Source organism: Tachypleus tridentatus, chromosome 4, assembly GCF_004210375.1.
Source record: "Tachypleus tridentatus isolate NWPU-2018 chromosome 4, ASM421037v1, whole genome shotgun sequence".
Taxonomy (NCBI): Eukaryota; Metazoa; Arthropoda; class Merostomata; order Xiphosura; family Limulidae; genus Tachypleus; species Tachypleus tridentatus.
Window position 1 is genome coordinate 70332573 of NC_134828.1, and position 15485 is coordinate 70348057.

General features: G+C 36.0%; 1 protein-coding gene across 8 annotated transcripts in view; it reads left to right on the forward strand.

Moving 5' to 3' along the window:
- Positions 1 to 206: 206 nt before the first annotated feature.
- Tasp1 (Taspase 1) overlaps positions 207 to 15485 on the forward strand; it is a 43020-nt gene continuing 27741 nt past the window's right edge. For 7 of the 8 annotated variants that reach the window (XM_076499174.1, XM_076499178.1, XM_076499175.1 and 4 more), the window contains exons 1-2: positions 207 to 374; positions 4141 to 4208. In XM_076499174.1, coding sequence (XP_076355289.1) covers positions 344 to 374; positions 4141 to 4208 — 99 coding nt within the window. In that variant the 5' untranslated portion in view covers positions 207 to 343. Of the gene's footprint in view, positions 375 to 4140; positions 4209 to 15485 lie in introns of those variants that run through there. The other variant, XM_076499179.1, reaches the window with a different exon arrangement.

Here is a 15485-nt window from a genome sequence, read left to right on the forward strand (position 1 = left end):
CACAACAAACAAAACGCATTATGTTCTGCAGTTAACATGTTCTACAGCATGGGTTATTTACAGTATTTGTATTATACTTCTGTTTTTCACCACACAAGTCAGTGCATTTCTTCATGTTGATTCTTTAAAAAAATTACTTGAACATTGGTTAGAAATTATAGTTTAATTAAAACACACGAGATGTCACATTAATGCTGTTAACAGAATTATGTGCAGGTTGTGTGCGGGTGCTGAAAAGAAGTGACGTGATCCTGATAATTTTATTTGCTGTGCTACAGACTTATAAAAAGATAAAGTATTATTTTTATAGTGAAAGTTTTTAAAATACGTATTAACATAAACAATGAACGAAGGCTTTATAGCAGTTCATGTTGGTAAGTGTTTCAGTGGTTAAAACCTGTAATTCTACTATCTATTTACAAATAGAGAAATACAATATTTTCCCTTTACACTGCGTTTTTTTTTTTTTTAAATTTTGAACTGAGTAGTATGGTCAGGTGAGGACAGAATTGTCAATTCGAAACATATAATGGACTGGCGAAGTACTGCTATCAGTAGTTAGTGTTACTTTGTGAATTAATATTAACTTCTGATCAAACTAATTTACGTACTTAGAATAGAACTCAGAAAGAATTTCAGTCTCAGAGTTATATCAGTAATTTAGTGCAGCCTAAATGTATGTTTGGAGAGCACAGCCAGTAAACAGTGTACTTTGTGATCATTGGGAGTTAATAATAATGTTTTATTGTATAGATCACATGTAAGGTCTCATTTAGAAATTAGAGTACTGTGTACACATTAAAGTTCCTTTCCTATGGTTATAGTTGGGAGCTGGAAGGAACATCCTGGAAAGACTAAAACTTCCTTTTCTTCCCTTTAAGGTTTTGTGAACCTATGACAGTTTGGGTTTCCAATACAGACAAATATTTTGAGTGTATTTAATCAAATGTTTGTACATGAATTTGGGGTTGTTAAAACAATGTATAGAAAGCATTTTTTTTTGGGGGGGGAGAGGGATCAGTGCTTATCTGTGCCCTAGAAGCACAATGCTATTGCATTGAAGTTAGAGCAAAACTAAAATTAACCTGGTAAAGATTATAGCTAATTAAATATACTCTTCATGTGTGCAAAACTAGAAGATAGAACAAGATTATATTTTTAGGGTGTGCTGGTAATGTTACTGCATTTTGTTTGGGACAGAGGTGAATGTGATTTTATTTTCAAATAATTTACCTTTTCAAATACAACTGCATATAAATTATTACTACACTGTTACAATTATCTGTTGTTTCTTTGTTAACTTGAGCATGGGTAGAAGCTGAACTTTTTGTAAGCTTTAGTATATTACTTTTTTACTGTGTGTTTTACTGCATTATTTGTACAAAAATAATTATAGGAGATAATTATAACATGTTTAATTTTCCAATATGGAATAGCACAACATTTGAATTCATCAAATTACATATGCATATGCCATGTTTTTAATGCTCTGGAGTGGTTTATTTTCCTTTAAAAATGTAACTTTTTATTTACCCAACTTTATGAAATACCAAAACATTTTTTTTTTTGCTCTAGGGAGGACTAAATGCCCTTATATTTAAAAATATTGTTAACTATTCATTTGAATTTTTGTTCTTCATCTAGGAATTTTTATAAAAATTCTTTTTCACCATAGTGACCTTAATCCCAGCAGGTTTGAAGTCAATCAGTATTTTTCTAACATACCAATATTTACACCTGGGTGGCAGGCCTGGATGGCAACCAACAGGATAAGCATGTTCAGTGATAGGTATTCATATTTGTGATTCTCAGATTGTAAGAAAAACATTAACCGCAAGACCATGCCAGGCTTGATTTTTGAAAGAAAATAAAAATGCTGTGATATAATTAATTTGAACATGGCTGAACACTTAGTATCTTAAAATATACTGGCTGTTTTTTTTTTTCATAATTGGGCAATATGATAACAATGAAACTGATTGCTGTGCTCTCTTCATTTAATAAAATCCAAGCAATCCAACCAAAGTTCCATTCAAAGATCAGAAATTGAAAATTTAATTTTTTTATTGAAATGTCTTAAGACTAGGTGGAAAAATGATACAAATTTGTATGTAAACATGAAATTTAGACTCAAATGTGGAGCAGTAAAAGCAAGAAGGCATTATGATATTTTGATTAATAGAATTGTGATTTTTGTTAACTAAAAACATTTTTTAAATTTTGGACTATGATTATACAAAACAAAATTATATATTGTCCAGTCATACTTAATGTTTTAACTGATATATAACTAAATCATAAATTATCCATATAATGTTAAAAATTAAACACTTTAACAATACATCATAAATTTTTGCACATTAAAAATATTTCCACCCATTTAAAAAAATAGTAGTAGTAGTTTCCCAAGACTAATCTATAGTGTTTTTTCTGAGGGTGCACTTGCAAGTTGTACATTCACAGATCTAACAGTTTTGTAGTATCTTGTGTAGAGCTGGAATTGAACTTGATTAGCAGATAAAAAGAACAACTTTGAAATATCAGTTACTTGCATGTAATTACAAATGCAATATACTAGAAAATAATGATTAATAAGAGATTTTAGTGTTAGATTAATCTAAAAATGTTAAAAAGCTTACTGTTAGTTAAATATACAATTATTTGGTTGCTAGGTTGAAAATTGAGAATTAAGACTCATAAACTTAAATTATTGGTTGTAGTTCAGGGTCAGGGAGTGGAATTCATAGGTGTAATAGATATTATGAATGAGTTATGTTTAAGAGCTGTGTCTGTCAGAAAAATGCAGTACATTTCTCTTTCAGAATTTGTTTGCTTGAAGATAAGTTAGGAAGAACTTTGTAGAAGATTGCATTATTAGAGGATTAAAATAGCAGCTTAGTAACAGAAATTAAAGAAGCAAGACCAAGAACTGGATAAACTTATGCTAAAGATTGGTTTGGGAGGGGATAAAGATGTGATTGCTGGGTTTATGAAAAGTACATTGTCGTAAAAGTTACAGCTGTAGGAACAGGTTCAGTTAACATTCAGGAACCAGTCTCTTAGTTGCTGGTACCAAGGAACATTCCCATTTTGTAGTGCATGTATGAAATAATTCTCTCTATATAAAAATAATTAGTTAAGCATTACATGAAATATTGTGTATGGCATTCATCTCCATATTGAGTAGGGTTCAAGAGATGACTTCTAGGATGTTTCCAGGATTGGTGAACTTATCCTATAAAGATTGTTTGTTTGTTTTGAATTTTCACTCAAAGCTACACAAGGGCTAACTGTGGTAGCTGTCTCTAATTTAGTAGTGTAAGACTAGAAGGAAGATAGCTAGTCATCACCACCCTCCACCAACTCTTGTGCTATTATTTTACCAATGACTGACACATTATAATGCCCCTGCAGCTGAAAGGGCAAGTTTAGTATGATGGGGATTCAACTCGTGACCCTCAAATTATGAGTTAAGTGCCTTAACTGCCTGGCAATGCCGGGCCTATCCTATAAGGATAGAAACTTGTTTTATTCCCAGAAATGAATGGTAACCAGTGTTTTGATAGAAGTTTAGAAGATTATCTGGGGGAAGGGGGGATAGGAATATTAAGGTTTCTGATTTCTTTGTGCTGCATGTTGAAGATAGTAGAAGATAGTAGGATGAGAGGATACAAGTTTGAAGTATGGAAAAGATAGGCAGGACTCCAGTAAAGATAATTTTATTTTTAAACAAGGTGTATGACTTGCTAGCAGTCAAAGAGACCATCAATTTACAGAATTTAAAAAGAGGGTGGAATTGATGATTTTCTGAAATTTAAAGGGTGTATTTTAAGTTTTTTACTTTTCTCAAGGATGGGCTTGAATGTTGAAGGACTAGATGGCCCTGTATTGGTCATATATATTGAGTTTTCTGTTTTATGATGATAATAAAACTATTTGTACAGGGTAGTAGTGACACATTTCTAAAAAATTGAAAACATTAGCATAAATAAGTTGTAAGATAGTGTTATTACTTCTAAAAGTACAGATATTATATGTTTATAAATTGATTCCACTGTTAATGATTTATGTATTTAAAAAAAAAATCATAAAATGTTATTTTAAAGATATTTGTTATGATTTGTCTTTTGTTTCATGAAGGGGCTGGTTATCATTCTATGCAAAAGAAACATGCATACAAGACCTTGTGTAAAAAGTCATGTCAAAAGGTAAGTAATAAAGATACATTTTAATGAAAAATATGTACACAAAAATATTTTTTGAAATAAATTCTGCATTTTAAACTATAAATGTAGTTTGTTTGTTTTTTTTGCATTAAAGCTATACCAATGTAAAATTAGAAAAATATTGGGAGGTGTGCACTCTCAATTGAGACTTGGTAATCTTACTTTTAGTGAGATGGAGACCTATTGACATCTGTGGTGGTCCTCTGGGGAGCTCAGGCTGCAATTGAGGGTGATTCTTGATATTCTAGAGAAAATTTAATTTACTTTTACCAGTGTTTTCTTATTTAGTTTGTTGGTTTTTTTTTAGTTCCTTTGTGGGGCAGTGGTTAGTTTGTAGAGTTATTGTACTGGGGTCTGGGGTTATTATATGCTTTCAGGGTCTATGGGTCTTGACTCCGAGAATTTCTGAATATAGAGTAACCTTAAACATGGATCCAAGAGCACTGTGGGTTCTTGAATCAGGATTCATCTTTCAGTTCATACCTTCACCTCTCTCCATGCAATGTGTAGGGTTTCCATCTCTCTCTGGGATTTGGAACTTAGTTTTAAGATTATCAGTTTAGTTGGTCTTGGAGAGTAGTGAGTAAGTCGTACTAGTTCGTCAGAAGTTATATTCTTGTTAGTTGTTGGACCTATGCAGACAGAAGTTTGGGGTCCAGTCATTGATCTTTCTCATCTATATCCATACTTAGATTCTCCTAGGTTCACAAGTTATTCATTTATTACTCTCAGTTGATATTTTTTTATGGGATTTTAGATGCACACATTTGTTGAGCTCCTATCTGCACAATGCCATAGTGTTGGAGTCTCACCACTATTGGTGTTTGCTGTTTACAAGGGCCAGGTTCTGCTATTAAGAGTTTTTACCTTTTGAACTTGCATCAGCTTTACATTGGTTCTGCAGTATTGTATGAATTTTCTCATCACTTCCATTCATTTGCACTGAGCACACACCATTTCCTGGATGATTGTTTTTTCCTGATGCTATTTTGTTAATTGTCAGAATATCCCATCCTGATTCTACTTTCAGAAACAATCAAGGTAGGCTTCATTTTCAGGACTGAGACATCTATGATTGCTCCATTTCCATATTCACCAGTCTGGATATTTTTTATTTTTCATCTCTCAGTTGAGTGCAGTTAACTCCCATACAGCTAAATGCAATGGAATAAGATGTTAGTGTTACTCACCTCTCCTTCTCCTGTGGCATGAATTGTTCTTTCTTTTCTAAGAATATGGGCATCATTTGATTCCCTTATGCCTTCAGGATGAGAACACGAGATCCTTCTAATGGTTTTTATGTGACCAAGTGATGATAAACATCAATTCTCTGGTTTCCCAACTTTCTTGGCATTATTCTTCGATCTTTAAAGGTTTGTTAATTTGGGAAATAACTATGATATTGATTCCTCCATCTTTACCCTATCTAAAGTTCCATTGTTTCATGGATGGAGTGCTTATATTGACAATCAGGACATTCAGAGTCTATGCACAGAGAAAGAAACTCCTACACAATGTTTTTGTCTTTTTTTGCTTTTCAACAGGGAAGGAAAGCCTCATGTTTTGGGCATATTAAGGCAAATATTGTTGGGCATCATTCTACCACTTTCATTATGGTGTCTTGAATGTGTTATTGAGGAGGCACATAGCCCAAGGTTTCTTGTTTTCAATTTTAGGACTTTCTTGTGACTTCTCTTGGTGTGAATTCCTGTACATGAGTAGGGAATCTCCCAAAGCAGTTCTGCTCTTTCGGCTTACCTCCTTTGGGGTCTAAACATTTACTCGTGTTTGCTATGAGTGGAGACCTGTGAAAGTGAAAAGAGGATCCTGGTGGTTGAGGGATCCAACCCTAATGCACTACTTTAGCCTTGAATTCCTGTAGATGGGTGGCCTCTCCAGGGTCAGTTGGCTGGTTCACTTGGGCTAGGGTCGACCATGTACCAGTGTTGGATGTTCTTAGTGGGTTATGTCGACATTGTATCTGATTCCGGTGTTTGGGTATAGTGCAGCACATTCTTTCATATTATGTATCCCTCTAATTATATTAAAAAGAAAATAGTGAAAAAACAGACCATTGGTAAACATCCACAACTTGAAGATTCTGAACACCAATCTTCAACTTCTTCAACACCTGTACCTCATTTTCTGATATTACACTTTTTATCAGACAAACCTTTAGGGCATATGGCTCTCCTAAATCAGTCAAAAAGCTTCATTCACTCCTAAACACAATGAACTCTTCTTGCATTCAAACGTCTTTGGGGATATACCCATTGAGGCTACTCCCCATTCTACTTTGAATTCTTCTTGAGGAGTTAGTGTTGAGAGGGTTTTGAAGAACATTCCAAAGTTAGATCCTTTCTGGTTTCTCTACCCAAGGAGTTTCTGCAGTGAGGCATATCTCCACTTGGAAAATGGAATTATAATGCCTACCAAAGTTCTAATTTTGATGTTTACATCACCATGTTCACCTGCCATTATCAAGGCAGGTTATCTTAATTGCAAGGTATGACCATATATTCCAAGCCCTCTCAAATGTTTTCAGTGTCAGCAGTTCGGTCACTCAGACATGTCGTGGTTCCTTGATGTGGGCTCGCTGTGGTGGCAAGGAACATGATGCCTGTGAGTGTGAAACAGATCCACATTGCATTAATTGTAGTGGCTCTCACCCATCTAACATTTTTTCATGCCTCAGGTGGATGGAAGAAAAAGAGGAACAGCATTTGAAAAAGATTCAAAACATTATTTACCTGAAGCTCAAAAGTTACTGTCCACCACTCCATCTTGGATGTATGGTGCTGCACTGTATTCCACAGCTATAGTGGGAGTGCAGATGGATCTCTCCATGCCTAGGAAAGAATTGTTCTGAAACCATGTGAAAAGTCTTTTGCCTTCTATTGTTAAGAAAGTTGATGAATCAATGTCAACATCTATCTCTGTCTCTACCATTCCTTCCAGCAGATACCCTGATCCACTTCCTTTGGTTCCAAGTATTGGAGTTTCCTCAAGTTCATCTCCTTCTCTATCCCTGAGATGCAGAATGAATGTTCATTCATGCCCTCAGTTGCTGGAATCTTCTTCCAACAACAGAGACGTGCTCAATCAATCCAGGAGAGGATCCATGGAGGTTTATAGACCTCCCTTGAATAAAGAAAATAAATAAAAAAGATGTTCTTGAAAACAGAAGAGTTTTCTGCTCAATTTGCCTATACATAAGTAAAAATGGTCACTTTGATAGTGGAACTGTCGAGGTTTACGTTCTAATCTGGATGACATCAAAGCACTGATATTGATTCTTACTATTCTGTGTGTCTTTCCTTACAGGAAACATTTCTGAAATCTGCTGATACAGTCACCTTTTGGCAGCTTTCTTTGCACAGAAATGACAGGTTGTGTGATGGACAAGTGCATGGAGGGATGGCACTGCTGGTCGATCAGCATGTGCCAATCCTGTCTTTGCCACTTAACACACCCTTGGAGGCTGTAGCCATCCTTGTTTCTTTGGATTGTACCATCACTGTATGTTCTGTCCACCTGTTTCTTGGAAGGACCTATGATGAATCAGACCTTGATGCTTTCCTTGAACAGTTGCTGTCTCCCTTTTTAATACTGGGGGATTTTAATGGGCATACTTTTCTCTGAGGAGGTGTTGATATTGATGGGAGGGGTCACTTTGTAGAGCGTAACTATCAGATCACAACCTTTTTCTCTTTAGTACTGGTTCTAATACTTATTTTCATGCACATAGTCAGTCTTTTACTGCTATTGACCTCAGTCTGCTCCCCTTCACCATTCTCTTGCTTTTCATGGAGGACTGACAGTAACTCATGGGGTAGTGATAATTTTCCTATCATTTTGAGAGAGACTGGCCATGGTTGATGCCACCTGACCCGTGTGCCCAGATGGAAGCTGGATCAAACCAACTGCTCTCATGGAACTTGATCCTGTTGTCATCTGTAAGCCGTTGATAGACAACTGCATGGCACCAGTGACTGATTGTATTATCCAAGCAGCTGCTTAATATATTCCTAACAACCTCAATGTTTTTCACATTATCTTTGTCCATGGTGGAATTCTGTCTGACAAATGGTATGGAAGGCTCAAATAGGCCTGAGATACCTTTCGCAGGTAACTCACACTTTCGAACCGAATTGATTTTTAGTGGGCCTGTGCACATGCTCACCAGGTAAGATGTCAAAGCTAGAAGCATTTCTTCTACCACCAGTTCCAAAGACATATGGGACAAGATTTTGAAGGTCAGTGGGCAGTATAATTTTGTACCTCTTTTGATCTTGCTTTCTGATGACCAGGAAGTTGATGATGCCCAGAGCATCAGCAATACTCTCAGCCAAAGCTTTTGCCAGGTATCTGGCACTTCTGCTTCATCTTCCACCTTTTTAGTCACCAAGACTCGGGCAGAGCGATTACCTTTTTCCTTATGAGCTGATCATTTCTATAATTATAATTACTCCTTTACACTGAGGCCCGGCATGGCCACGCATGTTAAGGCATGTGACTTGTAATCTGAGGGTCACGGGTTCGCATCCCCATCGCGCCAAACATGCTCGCCCTTTCAGCTGTGGGGGCATTATAATGTGACAGTCAATCTCACTATTCATTGGTAAAAGAGTAGTCCAAGAGTTGGCAGTGGGTGGTGATGATTAGCTGCCTTCCCTCCAGTCTTACACTGCTAAATTAGGGACGGCTAGCACAGATAGCCCTCGAGTAGCTTTGTGCGAATTTCAAAACAAACATTTACACTGGTGGTACTCAAGCTAGCTCTTCATCAGTCAGACCTGATGATATACAGTACAAGATGCTGTGCCATCTCTCTCCTGCTTCTCTTGCTATTCTTCTGGTTGTTTTTAACCATATCTTGCAGAAGAAAGTTTTTCCTGATGTGTGGCATCAGGTCATTATCCTACCTTTCTCTAAACCTGGAAAGGATCCCAAGATTCCTTCAAACAACTGGCCAATTGCTTTGACAAAATGTCTCTGTAAGACCTTAGAGAGGATGGTTAATGCTCATCTTGTTTGGTTCCTCGAATCAAACAACCTGCTCTCGCCCACCCAATATGGGTTCCAACAACAGTTCTCCACTGTAGACCACATGATTTGACTTGAAACATCAATCAGAGATGCCTTTCTTAAGCAGCAACATCTTATGTCAGTATTCTTGGACCTTGAGAAAGCTTATGATACTACATGGTTGTATGGAAATTTGTGAGACCTCCAATTATATGGGTTGCAGAACCATTTGCCCATTTTTACTAAACACTTTTTAATGGGCAGGTGATTCCAAGTTCGTGTGTGTTTGACACTTTCCTTTTTTTTCCTACAAGAACTTGGAGTCCCTCAGTCTTGAGTGTTACACTTTTCAGTAAAGATCAATGCCATCATTGGACAACTCTCTCTTACTGTTGCAAATGGGTTATATGTCAACAACTTCCACATCTCATGTCAGTCATTGAACATGAGGTTTATTGAGCAGCATCTACAGACTGTCCTTCTCACCGATATTCAAAACCGATTAGCCCATTTCTCTTTATAATCTTCTTCTATCCAGTTCTGGATACCAGACTACATTGGTATTTGCAGGAACAAGCTCACAGACTATGTAGCTAAGTCTGTCTGCTGTGCCTGTTCCATACATCAACTATGGTCTTGTATTCAAAGCTTAACTCCGTGCCAATTGGCAGTCAACTTAGAGTGAACAACATGAAAACAAGCTTTTTCAGATAAAACCTTGTATTGTATTTTGGCTGTGTTGTTTCTGCAAGAATTGGAAAGAAATTGCCCTAACTAGACCATGTATTGGTTACAGTTTTTTAACTTGTTTTCTTTTATCTGCGACTGACACACCAGTGTGTGGTCTATGTGATACTTGGGTCACAGTAGCCCACATATTACTGTTATGTTGTCATTACAACTTTTAATGATGGCATCATTTTAGACATGTTTTATTCCAAGGTTTACTCTGATTTTGAACAGTGTCATTGGCGATGGTGACTCTATTCACCTTACAAATGATTTTAGTTTTTAAGGGCCATTGACCTTTTTAACACTAATTAAATTTTTAATTCAAAAATTATACTTTGTTTTGTTTTAACATGATTTCTTTCTATGAATTTTAATTTTTTTTACTTTTAATTTTTTACCTGTTGTTTGGTGCAGATAGCCTAGTTGCTTTGCACCTTAAAATACCAAACAACTAACCATTCTCTGGACTATTTCTGTCTTATCACTCTACTAGCCTGCCATGTTCTACAGGTAATGCCTGAAGTAGCATGTTATTTGTCTCAATCCTAACTGATTCTCCTAACAGAATAGAATTTGCATCACAGGGCTTTGTTAGATTGGCTTTAAGTTTGTAACTCTGATTGGTGGGTGTGGTTTCTTTGGATGTCCCATCTACTGGTAATTTGTCTCCAGTACCTCTTCTTTAGGCTTTGGCAATGAATGCATTCCATGAGGACAGGATGGGATTACAACTTGGTCTTTTTGATCTTTTATATATGTAGAAACGGCTCGTTTGGGTTGAGAAATTTTTTACGTAAAGGAGTGAACAGCGAAGAAGGTCGAAACATTGTTTGCTCCTTTTACGAAAAAAATTTCTCAACCCAAACGATCCATTTCTACATATATTTTTCTCTAGAAGTGGGTTTTCTCAATATCACTGATTATTTTTTCCCTTTTGTATGTTATGCAGGGTACAAAATATGATTTGCTTCAACCTATTGTTGATAGCAACAGATTGGATGCTGCACCTTGGCTTTTGCTTCTGCTGTACTTTCCAGAGTGTCCATCTTTTCTTTTTTGGCTATTCAAGTTTCAGGCATGGAGATTATAGTCTTTTGCATAGCATTGGGGTTCAATTTGTAAAGTTGCTTTGTGTTTGTTTACTTTGAAGTAAACACTTGTCAGTGGAAATTACATGCATGTCAGCAGTGGTGTTTTGAGAGAAGGTTGAACCTATTTCAACGTTAAGTGCCGACTATAGCTCATTTCTTGACATACCTTTTGGCAGAAATTTTTGTCTTCTACAATCATCCTGTTTAAGGTAGCTTTATTGATTTCTGTTTTATTATAATGACTACATAATTTTTTGAGTCCCTAGTTTTCTTAAATTTCCTCAAGTGTCTTTAGGTCTTTGGTCTTAAATGACCATTCCAGTTACATAACAGGTGTATTAAAATTACTGTAAGGCTCTTTCTGAACCTGTGTGTGTGTGCCCTGACGTTTATATGCCCTTTACTTGAAGTTTTATTTTTTGTAACTCTTGAGCTACAGATGTATTCAGTCAGGATGATTTATGCTGTTTGTCCACAGATCACTTTCTCATTCTCTGTACATTCTTAGACCAGTTATTGTTACATAAGACACTGTCAGGTGGGAAAGAGGTTAAAGTCCTTTTTATCTATTCATCTGATCACTATTTGTTTCTTCTGTCTCCAATCAGGTTTTGATGGTGGTTGTGTTCAGTAAGAGTTTTGAAGGTTTTTTTTTTTTTCCTGCTGTAATGGTTATTTTTGAAGGTGAGAATTCCTCTGTGAATCAAATCTAATCAGATTTGTCACATTTCTGTGTTCTTAGCAACTCAGTCACTAGAGGTCATTGTGTACACTGGTATGTAGACCTTTGCTGATATTTTTATCTCTTATTATTTACCTGATCTAACAGTTTCTTCATCTAAGTCTTGGCCTACATCCTGCAGCTATATTAATCACTTCATCTAGATTGCACAGCCTTTCCATTGCTACCTTTCAGGGTTTCTTAACTTGTTTTCACAGGATCCCATTCTGTGGCAAGTGATGACCAAGCAGGTGTACTTCTATCAAACTAATTTTACACTAGCAACCACTAATGCAATGTACTTTATCCAGGCTGCAATAGAGTTTGTAGAAATAGTGTTCCATAAGCCCATGTAGGAGCTGGTATTACTGCACTATGCTGGACTATCATCCATGGACTACCATGAGCAAAGTATAATGGGATTCTTCCTGTCACTGCTGATTATCATGATAAATAAATTAGGGTTTGTTTGCTTTTAAAAGTTTAGGGAATTTCATCCACTTGCACTGTTTCCAGGGTGCTGTTCCTTAAGATTCTCCAATATGCATTACTTCTCCATTATCTGCTAGTGCAGCAAGGGAATCCTTACTACACCCAGTTTCTAGTCATTGGGATGGTGGACAGAGACTTTTCCTGCAGAATGCTAGAATGAATTCCTCCACCCTTGGAAAATAAGGCAAAGTTGGGTGCCCTGCTACCTGGGTCTCTAAATGTTTTTTTCCCAGATGTCATTAGGAGTGGTACTAGCCTATATAGGAGTCTGCTTGTAATACCAATTCAAATTTGATGCTCAGCTATGTGTGCTTGGCCCTTCTGTTTGATCAATATAGATTTATTATACTGTTTATGGAAGAGAGTCATCCACTATCTCCTCATAATTCTGAATGTGGAGTGGTCTTATCCTAGTTCCTCCATTGAACACAGTTGTTCCATTTCTCCCCATAATTCAGGAGAGTAAGTGAAATGTACCTTGCCCACATGGTTGGGGAGTGAGGACAAATGTTCATAATTCCAGACGGGATGAGTTCAGTTTCCTTTAGTTGAGCAAGGCACACATGATCCCGTTATTCCAAGCCTGGGGTGTAGCCTTTTGGGATTCTTTAAGTGGAAGACAAGGTTTGTCCACTTCACTATTGCTTACTTTCTCCATGTGATCCCAGTTGCTTGGAATGCATCACTGTATCTACAGGTTGGGATCTGCTTGTAAGTATGTGTAGACACATCATTGTGGTTCAACTGCCCTAAACACCAGCATGGTATACAGGGACCAGGATCCCTTAATTTCAGTGTCAAGTAGTGTAACCTTGGATATGCAGTTAAGGCTGACCTATATTGATGATTGCTCATGTACAATTATACATACAGGGACTAAGTTCAGGGTGAAGAGCGTGACTGTTCTGGATGTAGTGCAGTTCCATGATCCATGCATATGCTTTCTGCAGGGATAATGCCCTCATTGGCCCATCCACTTTCTCAATATTGAATTCTGCCTATAAGTGTGGATGGAGATATATATGTATTGGAAGTTAACATTGTTAATACAGACATACTTACCTCTATTCCCACTTTCCCTCCCCACCAAGAGATGGTGCAAGAGATTGGGATGGAGTCAGTCTTGCACAAGTGATAACATTCTCTGAATGAAGTGTTTATATAAAGTACCAGGAAAGAGGGTGCACTGACATAGGTGGAGATTGTCATGAGACAAATATTGTCAAGGGCTATTAAGTGGGATATAAAAGATGAACAAGTAAGCAAGAAATCAAATCAGTGCTTAGATGGACAAAGGAAGAAACCTTGGCAATTAAGTAACAGCTATATGTGTGAAAGGAGATAAGTATTTATAAGTATTCCAAAAATTACTATTTAAGATAAAAGTTCAGCTAAGAGTATGAAAAATGGCACTTCTCCCCAAAATAATGGGTTAACAGCATTTACCTTTCTAAAATAGTGGATAGATTCTGTTGTTCTGTATCCACCACGAAGTCTAATATCGTGTAGTATATTTCACATAAATAAATTTAGTGTTTTATTCCATTTTCCCAGATTTACACATTTAAATGTGTGTGTGTGTATTATTTTTGTGCATGTAGTATGTTTGTTATGAATTACACTAAGAGCTTGTTTTAGCTATAAACTGTGTAAAACTGAGTTTCAGCAAACAAATTTCAAACTTTGTTTTTTATTTGTGATTTAAAAGTCAAACATAAACAGTCAAGCTTGTAGTAACATGTTCAAAATATAATTTATACTCACATTGTTGTTTAATTGAAAATTCCTTTTAAATAGTTCAGATCAGTATTAAGGCTTATCCCGAAAACTAAGGCACAATGTCTGTAAAAAATGCAAACTTTGCAAATCCTTAAACCTTTATATACTTTACAGTACATTAAAAAATGCAAACTTTGCAAATCCTTAAACCTCTATATACTTTACAGTACATTAAAGTTTCTTATAAGCAGAAATTGTCCATAATTACACTTGCTGTCAGTGGCAAATGATTGGGGGAGAGGGGGCTGCCATCTTCGTTAGAATGAAGGTAGTTTTGTTACTCACAGTTTCAAATCCTAACCACTTCAACCAACACTCTCAATTTGTGTTAACTAAAGTACCTTTGATCTCACATAGAGAAATGTAAATATTAAGTTTTGTATATTGACACATCTTCCCAATCATTACTGCATTGTTCCTTTTATTTTTTTATATCTTTTTTTGTAAAGCTACTTACAAATAAATTGCTGCCTATAAAATGAAGGTACATGGAGGCAGTTGTTGTATCTTCCAAAATTTGCAGCCACAAATCATAAAGCTTTAGAAAGTGGATCTCACTCTGTTTACATCTTTTGTTTATAAAATATGAAAGTAAGGTAAAGTCTTCTTTCTGAGTTTACTTTGAAATGCAGACATGGGTGTGAAAGTAAACATTCATACATTCATACATACATACATACATTGAAATGTGGAACAAATATGTACATAAACCAAATTTATAGACAAATGCACAACAGTAAATACAGACACAGACCCTAATGTGTGGTCTGGATCATTATCCTGCCATAGTTCTTTCCCATTTTAATATTCTCAAATTTTCTATTCACATATGCAACATTTTTCTACAATTAGCAAAAGTATACATGGATCAGTATTGGTGTGGTCTTCCATGTGTCATCTTTGGAAGCTTTTGAACGATGCTTTTTTCTTTCCTTTACAATAATACTTTTACCTGTTCATTATGGGATTCTAGCTATTTGTGTGAGTGGAGTTAATATCTGAAGTTATACTTTTTGTATACTGAAGATGCATTTCTGATAGGCACATCTTTTTATGCTTCCCACCTTTCTTCCTTATTGAAAAAACCAGTGCTTCAATTTTCTGCCCAAGCTTGGACAGTTCAATAGAATTGAATAGAGGAAGTCATGTGCATCAAGATTGTTTTTCTCTTTTATTGGTGGAAGGTTGTTGCTTGCAAGATGCATTGTAACCACTAAACTCCACATATGGAAGATTCAAAGTTTGTTGCACATGCAAAAAATATTTTTCATGTAGAAGGCAGTACTGAAGAAGAATAGCTATTTATGTAACAGGAAGTAAGTACCTATTGGAATTACATTTTTAGTGTACAAAAATTATAACTTCAAATACTAACTCCACTCACATAAATAGCTAGACACCTTTCTAAAGAAATGG